At 60.0% G+C, this 11538-nt stretch overlaps 2 protein-coding genes and 1 non-coding gene across 5 annotated transcripts; 1 reads left to right on the forward strand and 2 right to left on the reverse strand.

Annotated features, from left to right (window-relative positions):
- The first annotated feature begins 38 nt into the window (after positions 1-38).
- On the forward strand, positions 39-4403 carry WFIKKN1 (WAP, follistatin/kazal, immunoglobulin, kunitz and netrin domain containing 1). Its single transcript, XM_055561364.1, has 2 exons — positions 39-1399; positions 2281-4403. Exons 1-2 carry the CDS (start codon positions 1229-1231, stop codon positions 3760-3762), a joined length of 1653 nt encoding a protein of 550 aa, XP_055417339.1. The 5' UTR covers positions 39-1228; the 3' UTR covers positions 3763-4403.
- METTL26 (methyltransferase like 26) lies at positions 4190-5873 on the reverse strand. 3 transcript variants are annotated; one of them, XM_055561360.1, is made up of 6 exons: positions 5591-5873; positions 5268-5505; positions 5032-5091; positions 4635-4702; positions 4467-4545; positions 4190-4387 (listed from the first exon to the last, which is right to left on the reverse strand). In XM_055561360.1, the coding sequence occupies exons 1-6, from the start codon at positions 5785-5787 to the stop codon at positions 4340-4342; spliced, it is 690 nt and encodes a 229-aa protein (XP_055417335.1). In that variant the 5' UTR covers positions 5788-5873; the 3' UTR covers positions 4190-4339. The 3 variants fall into 3 exon arrangements, with proteins under 3 accessions (XP_055417335.1, XP_055417336.1, XP_055417337.1); XM_055561361.1 differs by having other exon boundaries at positions 5268-5430; positions 5591-5867; XM_055561362.1 differs by having other exon boundaries at positions 5268-5491; positions 5591-5783.
- Positions 5874-6296: 423 nt separating this feature from the next.
- On the reverse strand, positions 6297-6367 carry TRNAG-CCC (transfer RNA glycine (anticodon CCC)). The gene has a single exon. It is a non-coding gene; the product is annotated as a tRNA-Gly (tRNA).
- Positions 6368-11538: the final 5171 nt, after the last annotated feature.

An 11538-nucleotide genomic window follows, 5' to 3' on the forward strand; every position in this document is an offset into this window, starting at 1 on the left:
CTGGGGTGTCTCCTGGTGGTGTTTGCACCAGACCAGGCTCTTAGGACCCTGCCTCTCAAGTCAACGGGTCAGACATGGGGTAGCAGGATGTTTTCCTGTTGGTCTCAGAGTGGGCGGTCCGGCCCCTGGGCCCTGATCTGCCCCTGCCCATGAGGAGCAGGGCTCCCTGTTGTGGGGCCTGCAGGGGACAGGCCAATGCCTTTGGGTCCTGGCTGTTCTTAAGCTCTCCTGGGACTCTTCTCAGGGTGCTCCTAGATGCCCTTGGTCTCTCTCAGGACTGCACAGCCCCACGTAGGGCCACACACAGCCACTAAGATTCAAATCAGTCCAAGCAAATACTCAGCCTGTCTAGTGTCCACGTCTCATGTGACCACAGCTCTAGGACCCACCCTTTGCAGGCACCCACCGTTAGCCAGTTGAGGAAAGCCCTGGACCAGGGGTCGGGCGCCTGGGTGGGGGTGGGGGCCCTAAATGCAGAGTTCTGCCCTGCATCAGCTTCCCCACCTCCACCAACCACTGGTCACCAGAGCAAGCCCAGGCGGCACCGCCCACCAGGTATCTTTGCGCTGCGAATGCCTCTCTCCAGCAGAAAGCATTTAGATTTGACCCCAAGACCTGCTCTCGGGTTGTGCCTGTGGGAAGGAGCAGGGGAAGAGGCTCCCCGGGAAGGGAGCAGAACCCCACGGTGACTGGGCTGGATGCAGAGCCCCTGCAGCTCTGCATGGACACAGTGACTCCCAGGGGGCGGCCTGCTCTGGGGAAGGGGCTGGCCAGCCCTGCCCCCTCCTGCAGGGCAGCTTTGATCCCAGGGCCCTTCCATCCCTGAACCCAGGGCCTGGAGGGAGGAGGGGCTCCGGTTACAGCAGTGCCCCCTCCCCTCTCTGTCCAGAGCCGCCCTTCTCCGCCCCTCGGTGACCCTCGTGGCCAGTGTCTCTGCTTCTGGCGCCAGCCCCTCCCCAGCCTTCCTCATCTCCCCGCCCCCTGCCCTGAGCTGACCAGAAGGGCCAGGCGGGGGAGGGGCCGGTGCCACATGCACAGACTCTGCTCTACCCGGTCCGAGGCCAGCGTCCGCTGTGGGCTCCAATCTTGGGGTACAGGGGAGCCCGGGGCAGAAAGCAGGGGCACCAATCACAGGTCTGGGAGGGTGGATGCCTGCAGGGTGCGGGGCTCGCGGGGTCTGAGGAGGGGCTAGTGGCCACACCCCCCACCCTGTGGTCCTGCGGTCCTCATGCCGGCCCTGAGGCCACTCCTGCCGCTGTTGCTCCTGGCTGGGCTGACTGCGGGGGCCAGCCTGCCGCCAGGCCCTGGGGGCCACCCGGGGGTGTGCCCCAACCAGCTCAGCCCCAACCTGTGGGTGGACGCGCAGAGCACCTGTGAGCGAGAGTGCGTCGGGGATCAGGTGAGCACAGGCAGTCTCCCCCAGCCCGGCTGCGGGGGAGACAAGCTCCTGGAGGGCCCAGGGTGTCTTGGTCTGGTTGGTCAGCGCTGGAGGAGCCCAGATCTCACCCCTCCCCCAGGCCTTGCCTGCACTGCAGAGAGGACCCAGCCACCCTTGACCCTGGAGGTCATTTTCTCTTGGGGCTCCCCACTCTTGGCACTGTGCTCCGTGTTGAGGGGCCCTGGGGACAGACACCCCCAGATGCTGCCTCCATGTGTCTGAAGATTGAAGGGGCTTCCCTGGTGGCTCAGCTGGTAAAGAGTCTGCCTGCAATGTGGGAGACCTGGGTTTGATTCCCTGGGTTGGGAAGATCTCCTGGAGAAGGGAATGGCTACCCACTGCAGCATTGAGGCCTGGAGAAATTCATGGATGGTACAGTCCATGGGATCACAAAGAGTCGTACACGACGGAGCGACTTTCATTTCTGTCCCCAGACCTGCCCACCCCCACCCTGAAACTAGTCGTTCTCGTGCCCAGCAAGGCAGAGGCCAGGGCCCTGTTTGGATGTGCTGTCCTTACAGCCCGACCCCGCAGCACTGCTGAGGCCTTAAGAACGTTGTATGTCCCCCCCAGGCCTTCGTGTCCTCATCTGTACGATGGGAGTAGCACCACCTGCTTTGGGGGCCAAGGGTCTGGGGGCGTAGTGAGGTTCAGCAAGGTGACCTGTGAGGGGCTGCTGGCAGTTGTGGCTCACCCCCAGATGGAAAGCCAACCTGCTTGGCTCCAGAGGGGACACTGACGCAAGGAGGGGCAGCAGGCCTTCCCCGCCTAAGCTGGGCATGCTGGGGCTGGGCGGGAAGGAGCGTTCAGGTGCCCGCTGAGCTGTGCCCCCCACCCCCCAGGACTGCGCGGCCACCGAGAAGTGCTGTACCAACGTGTGCGGGCTGCAAAGCTGTGTGGCCGCCCGCTTCCCTGACAGTGGCCCGACTGCATCCAGGCTGGCGGCCTCGTGTGAGGGCTTCGTGTGCGCACAGCAGGGTTCCGACTGTGACATCTGGGATGGGCAGCCAGTGTGCCGCTGCCGGGACCGCTGTGAGAAGGAGCCCAGCTTCACCTGCGCCTCGGATGGCCTCACCTACTACAACCGCTGCTACATGGATGCTGAGGCCTGCTTGCGTGGCCTGCGCCTGCGCGTCGTGCCCTGCAAGCACGTCCTTAGCTGGCCACCCAGCAGCCCCAGGCCCCCCGAGACCACCGCCCGCCCCACGCCCGGGGATGCCCCAGTGCCGCCTGCCCTCTACAGCAGCCCCTCCCCGCAGGCAGTATATGTTGGGGGCACGGCCAGCCTCCACTGCGACGTCAGCGGCCGCCCGCCCCCCGCCGTGACCTGGGAGAAGCAGAGTGACCAGCGGGAGAACCTGATCATGCGGCCAGACCAGATGTACGGCAACGTGGTGGTCACCAGCATCGGGCAGCTGGTGCTTTACAACGCCCGGCCAGAGGATGCCGGCCTCTACACGTGCACGGCGCGCAACGCCGCCGGGCTGCTGCGGGCTGACTTCCCGCTGTCCGTGGTCCAGCGGGATCCAGCCGGGGCTGGGGCTCACGAGGCCGCCAACGCCCCGGCCCAGTGCCTGCCCAGCACGCAGGCCTGTGTCGGCCCCTCGTCTGGCCGGGTCCTCTGGCACTTTGACCCGCAGCGGCGCGGCTGCATGACCTTCCCCGTGGGCAGCTGTGCTGGGGGCGCCCAGGGCTTCGAGACCTATGAGGCGTGCCAGCAGGCGTGCGCCCGTGACCCTGGGGACGCCTGTGCGCTGCCGGCCGTACAGGGCCCCTGCCAGGGCTGGGAGCCGCGCTGGGCCTACAGCCCGCTGCTGCAGCACTGCCACCCCTTTGAGTACAGCGGCTGCGAGGGCAATGGCAACAACTTCGAGAGCCGCGAGAGCTGCGAGCACGCCTGCCCGGTGCCGCGCACACCGCCCTGCCGGGCCTGCCGGCTCCGCAGCAAGCTGGCGCTCAGCCTGTGCCGCAGCGACTTCGCCATCGTGGGGCGGCTCACCGAGGTGCTGGAGGAGCCCGAGGCGGGGGGCGGCGGCATTGCGCGCGTGGCGCTGGACGAAGTGCTCAAGGATGACAAGATGGGCCTCAGGCTCCTGGGCACCAAGTACCTGGAGGTGACGCTGATCGGTGTGGACCGAGCCTGCCCCTGCCCAAACGTGACGGCCGGCGACGGCCCGCTGGTCATCATGGGCGAGGTGCGCGACGGCGTAGCCATGCTGGATGCGGGTAGCTATGTGCGCGCCGCCAGCGAAAAGCGCATCAAGAAGATCTCTGAGCTGCTAGAGAGGAAGGCCTGCGAGCTGCTCAATCGCTTCCAGGACTAGCCTGCCCACCAACCCACAGCCCCAGCTCCCCGCTAGGCCCCGCCCTCCCCACACTCCCACCCTCTGCCTGAATAAAAGTCCTGGACCTCACAGCCTGTGCGTGCTGGGGTCCTGGCCCTCACATGCGCACGTGGCTCTGCTCTGAGATCAGGAGGGAGCACCAGTGAGGACCAGCCTGGGAGGTGGGTGCCACCTCCCCCTGGCAAGAGGACCAGGCAGTCAGCTCGGTCCTGCCTCAGCATTCCCGGGGCCTTTATCCCTGCATCCCCTCACTGCCCGAGGGGAGCAGCAGAGTCCAGGATGCCCGCGAGTCCTGATCCACAGGCCAGACCCCTCCTGTGCCCAGTATGGAAACCTCACAGACAGAGACAGCCCACAGGCACCCTGCAGGGGTGCTCCCAGGAGATGACATGGGAGATACCAGGAGTGGGGCAGCAGGAAACACTTTATTCTCAGGTTCTCAGCAGCCCTGTGGCCACTGGTCACAAATCCCCAGTCTGGGCAGGGCCACGCCCCGCAGTCTGGCCCAGGGCGGCAGGGGCTTTGTCCAGGGACACAGGCATCGCAGAAGAGGGAGTTACTGTTTCCGGAAAATTAGGCACTTGTTGTTGGCTGGCATGTCCACCTGGGGGAGATACTTGGGCTGGAGAAGCTGCTCTTGGTCCCCAGGGAGGCTGCCCATGACCACAGCCCTCTCTACCTACCATCCTCTCCAGGAGCAGGCCACTGGCCTGGCCCAGGTCCTTGAGAAGGGAGGTGTCCCGCAGCCCCCATTCGGGGTTCCTGCATGAGGGGAAGTGGCAGGGTCGTGGCCTGGGGGTCACTCGACCCACCTGCCCCCCAGCCAAGCCCCCTACCCACCCAGCTCTGACCTGCATCTGAGAGTCAGGTCAAAATCCACGTTACTTTGGGGAGAAATCTTCCCATTGACGGCATAGGCCTGTGGAGACGGGAGACACGATTCTGCCCACTGTCCACAGGCTCAGCCGTCCGCAGCCAAGCACTGTGCACACTTGCAGGATGGCACCCACAGAATGGAAAGGACCCACCCCTCGATGATCCCCAGAGAGGGGACAGCGGAGGACAGTGCTGAGCAAGGGCAAGTGACAGGGGAGTGCTGGAGAGCAGAGGGCTTGGGTGTGCTTCAGTGCTGATAGGAAGCTGGAGGGAAAGGCAACTGAAAATACCAAGACGAGAAGGCAGTCCAGAAAAGCCAGGACAGCCAAGGCCGCCTGCCTGGGGAGGCCCATCTCAGGCAGGAGCACTTACCCCATAGGTGATGAGCACAGCCTTGGGTTTGAGCAGGTGTCCTGCTGCTCTGAACAGGCCCTGCGGAGCGGAGAGGCAGGATAGCAGTGAGGAGCTTTCCCGGGACCTCCCTGGCCTGAGTCCCCATCGCTGATAAAGGGCAGATCGGGCATTCTGCTCCCTCCCAGTACAGGAAAAAGAGTGCCACATGGCGCTGGTGGGTGGCCCCTGGGTGGCTCGCCCACGCTCCCACAGACCTCGGTGCAACTCAGGGGGCTGATGTGGCTCATGTTGATGCAGAGCAGCAGGTCCAGCGACTGCGGCAAGATCCCGCCCCACTGCTTCCAATCCCAGGTCACGTCCAGATACATCGGGGCCTTCACGTTGGGCAGCCCGTGGGCCTGAGTGGTGGCCAAGATGCTGCGGGAGGACAGCCCGTGGTGGGGGTGGCCTGTGCAGCCTTTTCTGAGCCCCTGCAATCCTGCTTGGAGGAAGCTTAGAGGAACCACAATAGCGGGGGGGTCCAGGGCAACGGGATGGGGCCCACTTTCACCCGCAGGGTCCCACCTTCCCGCCGCACCTGTCCAGGCAGCGCTGGTCCACGTCGGACGGCTGCCACTCCGCATGGGGAAAGGCTCGCGCGAAGTGGGCTGTGTGCTGGCCCGAGCCCGAGGCCACTTCCAGCACGCGGACCCCGCGCTGGGCCGAGTCCAAGTACTGCCGCAACACCTGCAGGATGGGCTCCTTGTTCCGCTCGGCGGCCTCCGCAACCAGCATCTTCCCAGTCCCCGGCGGAGAGCGCCTTCACGAGTTTGGCACAGTCGGAAGCGTCGGGGGCGGTAGTCAAGCACCGCGGGGCCCTTCGGGAGTGGTAGTCCGGAGCCGCGGGGCCCGTCGGGAGTGGTAGTCAGGCACTGCGAGAGGGCGGGGGCTGTGGCCTGGCCGTGTTGCAATTGGCCTTTCCCCTCCACGGACTACAATTCCCATTAGGACACGCGCCGCGCCGTAAAGGCACCGCAGTCCCGGGAGGCGCGCTGCGAGCCGCTACCTCTGGACAGGAACCGGGAGGCAAGCTTGGGTCGTTAGTTTACAGGCGTCCATTGGCTCAGCACCCCGGTGCCCGTGGCTGTCCTAGCACTTTTTCATAGTGCTTGTTACTCCGAAATTGTCTCATTCTTGTCGTACTGGAATGGATTCCTTCACCTTGTCTGGCTTTCTTTTTTTTTTTTAATTAAATCCCTCGGGGGTTTTGGGGGCTGAGAGGGAAAAAAATACATATCATAACCTGCGCCGCCCGGGAATCGAACCCGGGTCGCAAGAATGGGAATCTTGCATGATACCACTACACCAGCGGCGCGGCTGGCGATAACTGTGTCCGCGAGACTTAGGAGATTGTGACGCAAGCCCCGCCGCCCAGCCCCAGGCGGAGCCGTCAGAGCGCAGGCGTCGCTGCGGCGCGAGCTGCAGGGCTGGAAGCACTGGACTTGAGGGGCGGGGAGCGGGAAGGCGGGGGTCCCGCCTAGTCTCTCGGGCACTCAGCACTCCAGGGGAAGGAGCGGCGATGAGGGACGCGGTTTCTGGCCGACTGGATTCGAACTGACGCCGGGGAAACCATAGCAACCGCGGCATTCCGGAAATTGTGGGTACGGTGCCATGGAAGGGCCTTCGTGGTTAGACTGGGCTCTCGTCTGAGCGGGGCCGCGGGGCGGAGCTCCCTGTGGTGGGCGGGGAAGCGGGGCGGAGCTCCCTGCGGTGGACGGGGCGCGGCCCCCGGAGGGGCGGGCTGCCTGCGGAGACGAGCCCTTACTGCTCAGGGCGTCTCTGTGGCCCTGCGATAAGCAGTGCAAACCCAGGGTTCACGGGTGTTAAGGGGTCGGTGACCTCTGAGTCTCGTCGGAGGCCGGTTTGTGTGTTCTACCGCTCTTCCCTGGTTGTCTCGGGGCCCGTGTCTCGGAAAGGGCCCTCTTAGCAGGCGTGAGGCGGCGCTCAACACTCAGGTCTAGCTTATCTCCTTTGCTGGGCGATTTTTCTTGCGCTAGACGCTCCCTGCACCTCCCCCCCGCCTCCCGGCCCCAACACACACACACACACACACACACACACACACACACCCACCCACCCAGGGTCGCTCTGACAAAAAGCTCTGCGAATGGCGCTGACCGGGCTTTAGTCTGGGGGTGCTCTCTCGGGGCCATGCAGAGTGGGACCAGAGACTACAGTATGAATGCCATCAGACGGGGAGGACAGCCTTGCCTCTTAGGGACAAGAGGTGGTGTAGAGCTGGCCAATGTGAATACAAGGCCCCTAGAAAAGTTTCAGTGGGCCGGCCTCCAGACAACCCCTTTAGCATTCAGTGTTACCACACTTTTTTCTTAGCCGACTTTCTCATTTCATAAGCTTTCCTTACCTGACTCACTTTTGCCTCAAGTCCTGGTTTGCTGGGGCTTCCCAGGTGGTGCCAGTGGTAAAGAATCAGCATTGTCAATGCAAGAGATGCAAGAGACATGGGGTCAATTCCTGAATTGGGATAGATCTCCTGGAGTAAGAAATGGCAACCCAGGATTCTTGCCTGGAAAATTCCACGGACAGTGGGGGAGGGACACAACAGAGCAACGCATGCACGCCTGGTTTGTTGGGTATTTTCTGCGTCTCCAGGTGGACAAGAGGTGTCCCTCAGTGTGAATCTCTGCCCCCACCTGTGATGATCAGTGGCCAGTTGGGGCCTCTCCACCCAGGCCCCTCAGCCTCCTCGCCCACTCAAGAGGCACAAAGCTCCCTGGCTTCCCTGGGCTGCCCTGCGCTGTTCTCATACAATAAACAATAGAGGGACGTCTTCGGTAGTCCAGTGGCTGAGACTCCTCACTCCCAATGGGAAAGAAAGTGTTAGTCGCCGAGTCAACTCTTTGCGACCCCATGGACTGTAGCCTGGCCAGGCTCCTCTGTCCATGGGATTCTCCAGGCAAGAATACTGGAGTGGGTTGCCATGCTCTCCTCCAGAGGATCTTCCTAACCCAGGGGCTGAACCCGTCTCCTGCACTCAGGAGGCAGATTCTTTACCGCTGAGCCATCATCCCTGGTCAATGAACTAGATCTCACATGCCACATCTAAAGAGCCTGCATGCTGCAATGAATATCAAAGATCCTCTGTGCGGCAACAAACACCCAGACACAGAGCAGCCAAAGAAACTTAAAAAAAAAAGAAGGAAATGTGTATTTGGTCTGCATCCTGATTTCTGAATAGAACTCTTAAAACCCTGGGATTTCCTGAAGGAAGGAGTGAGAGGAGCATCTGTTATGCATAACAAGCCCCTTTCAATCTCACCCGGGTTCACACCAGACAGGTGACAAGTCAGGAGGAGGGGCGGGGGGGGGGGTGCTGGTTGCCAGGGGAAACCAACCCCACTCCTGACCTCTGACCTCCTGCCTGGGATAGGGGGCTGGAGATGCAGTTAATCTCCATTATTAACCACTCCTACCAATGTGATGGACCTCCACTCAAACCCCAAATGGAGGGGGTCAGGGAGCTTCCAGCTAGTGAATGTGGAGGGCTGGGAGGGTGGCTCCCGGGGAGAGTGTGGGGCTCTGCACCACTTCCCACACCTTCCCTGGGCATCTCCTGCATCTGTTCCCAAGTTGTGTCCTTTGTGGCAAACCAATAAGGTAAGCAAAATGCTCCCCTGAGTTCTGTGAGTCATTCTGGCAAGTTACAGGACCCTGATTTACAGCTGGTCAGTCACAAATCCACCTGTAATGCAGGAGCTGCAGGAGACACCGATTTGATCCCTGGGTCAGGAAGATCCCCTGGAAAAGGGGATGGCAACCCACTCCAGTATTCTTGCCTGTTGTGTTGTGGGACTGAGCCCTGAGCCTGTGGATCTGTGTGGACAATGGGTGGGTGGAGTTAGAATCCACTTAGATTGCAGGATACCCAGTTGGGATCCAAAGAGTCAGAGATTCGTCCTGTAGGAGGGAGCAAGCCTTCATGTTGTATGTGCTGCCCACATGCCCAGCAAGGTCTTCCATTTAACAGCCCTTGACCTCAAGTTGCTCTCTGCCTGCCGTTCATCCCTCTGGGCTGGATTCTGTATGACTGACTGACACCTGCCCTCCCTCCACACTCAGCACCCTCAGAGCCTGGGGCAGAGACAGTGGACAGAGCAGAGCAGTGGGCTTTGCTGCAGTATGAGTGCACATGCGTGTGTGAATGCATGCATGGGAGCACCTGGGACTGTGTGAATGTGTGTGTGTGAACGTGTGAACACTTTCCATAAAGTCCCGGATGTAAGTCAGACTCTGAAGCCCCCCAGGAGCTGCTGAACATGGGACCCCTGGAAGCATCCCATGCCTGGAACTGCGCTCAGTGCTACCTCCTGAGGTTGTGTCCTGAGGGTTACTGTTGGAGCCAGAAGGGCCCTCTCGGCTACTCCTGCTGCCTCGTGATGGCCAGAGCCAACAGCGGCGTCCAGCTTCCTTCCTGGGGTCCAGGCCCAGGTGCCTGCCACCTGCTGAGCTCCCTCCGGAGCCCTGCAGTGTGTACCCAGGGTTCTCGCCCACTACTGATTCCCTCAGTACATTGATTTTCCAGAGCTACAGTGACAAATTACTCCAAAGTGTGGTGGCTCCAAACAAGTTTCCTTTCTCACAGTTCTGCAGGCCAGAAGTCCAGAATAAAGATCTCGGCTGCCCAACGGCCCTACCGGAAGCTCTTTCGTCAGCACAGCTTCCTGCTCCTCTCTCTGTGTCTCCAGGCGCTCCCGGGCTTGTGGCCACCTCCCTGCCATCTCTCCTCTGGGTCTCTCTGTGTCCTAATATCCCTCTCCTTTTTATCTGTATTTAAATTTTTTTTTTCTTTTTTAAGTTATGAAAGTATGATAACACATTTACAGGATACTTGGAAAATATAAAGTTACATAAAGTTCCACTATATATGACAATTATTTTAAGTAGATAAAGTAAGATTTTTAGTTGGAGTTTCAATATCAAACTCTTAGAAATTAATAGAATTTTAAAATTTAATATGCTGAATAGACAAGTAGAAGGATAGAGTAGACCTGAAAAGCACTATGAACCAATTCAACATAATTAGGATTTATACCATTTTCACACAATGGGAGGATACGACCCTCTCCTTTCCCAAGGACAGGCTTCACTGGATTTTAGGACCCTCTCTAATCTGGGATGACCTTATCTCAAATCCCTTGCTTTAATTATATCTGCAAAGACCATTATTCCAAACAAGGTCATTTTCTGAGGTTCCAGGTGGTGTTTCTTTGAGGGGCCACTGTTCAGCTCATTGTACTTGGGTGTGGGGACGGGCAAGCCCTGGGAACCCCCTGGCCGTCCGGTGGTTAGGACTTTGCGCTCTCACTCCCAGGACCCGGGCTCAATCTCCGATTAAGAAACTAAGATCCTACAAGCTGCAGCCAAACAAGCAAACGAAAAGGGATGGGCAGTCCCTGGACACTTGGTGGCAGGTATGGGAGCATCCTGCCAGAGCTTTTCCTGGGGCTACTGACCACGCTTTGTTGGCAGAAGCCCATCCTCCAGTCTGGGTTGGTGAGGGCATGAACTTCAGACCTGCAAAATGACTGAGGATGGCTGAAAACTTAAACTTTCTCCTCTAATATGAAATTTCCATATCATGTTTAGAGCCTTTTAGAAGAGAAAGTCTGGAGCAGGAACTGGCAACCCACTGCAATATTCTTGCCGGAGAATTTCATGGACAGGAGCCCGGCAGGCTATACTCCATGGGGCCACAAAGAGTTGGACATGACTGAGCGACTAACACACAGAAGAGAAGGGCTTCCCCAGCAGCTCAGTGGTAAAGAATCTACCTGCCAATGCAGGAGACATGGGTTTTATCTCTGGGTTGGGAAGAACCCCTGGAGGAGGGCATGGAATCCCACTCCAGTATTCTTGCCTGGAGAACCCCAGGGACAGAGGAGCCTGGTGGGCTACAGTCCATGGGGTTGCAAAAAATCAGACACAACTTAGTGACTGAACAACAGCAAAGAAGAGAAAAACCCTAATGTCTTCATTAGGGTTAACTGGAGTCAGTAAGGTAAAGGTCGCTCCTTGCTACGACACCCATGTTCTCTGTGTGGCTCCAGGCGTTTCTGGGCTTGTGGCTGGCTGCTGGGTGAGGCTCCTGCCTCCTGTTCAGCTGCCTGTGACTGACTCTGGGCTGTGTTCCCAGCCTCTCTGACAATAGGAAATGTTTGCCGGCTGCAAGACGCTGTCTCTGGGGGCCTAGCAGGTTGCTCACTGTCATGGACAGTGTAGTCCAGGCAAGGCCAGACTGGCCAGGCTTCCTACCCCAACTGGAGAACCGACCTGAGCTCATGGTCACAGACCGACTAGACCCTGACTCTTCCGGCTCAGGCTGGGCCCTCCCCATGCCTCCTGGCTCTGTCCCCAAGTCAGGGTGGCTCAGGTGCTCAGGCTAAGTTCTGGCAGCAGGGAGTCTGGGAAGGCCTCTGGGTGGCGGTGGGGGTGGGGAGATAGGCCCTGCCCTCCTGCACACAGGTG

This window comes from Bubalus kerabau, chromosome 23 (assembly GCF_029407905.1).
Source record: "Bubalus kerabau isolate K-KA32 ecotype Philippines breed swamp buffalo chromosome 23, PCC_UOA_SB_1v2, whole genome shotgun sequence".
NCBI lineage: Eukaryota > Metazoa > Chordata > Mammalia > Artiodactyla > Bovidae > Bubalus > Bubalus kerabau.

Coding starts and splice junctions, on each gene's coding strand:
- METTL26 (XM_055561360.1), bottom strand. CDS start 5,787: ATGCTGGTTGCGGAGGCCGCCGAGCGGAACAAGGAGCCCATCCTGCAG. Junction 4,703..5,031: donor CTGTGCTCATCACCTATGGG/GTAAGTGCTCCT, acceptor CCGTCTCCACAG/GCCTATGCCGTCAATGGGAA. Junction 4,546..4,634: donor GACCTGACTCTCAGATGCAG/GTCAGAGCTGGG, acceptor CCCCTCATGCAG/GAACCCCGAATGGGGGCTGC.
- WFIKKN1 (XM_055561364.1), top strand. CDS start 1,229: ATGCCGGCCCTGAGGCCACTCCTGCCGCTGTTGCTCCTGGCTGGGCTG. Junction 1,400..2,280: donor GAGAGTGCGTCGGGGATCAG/GTGAGCACAGGC, acceptor CCCACCCCCCAG/GACTGCGCGGCCACCGAGAA.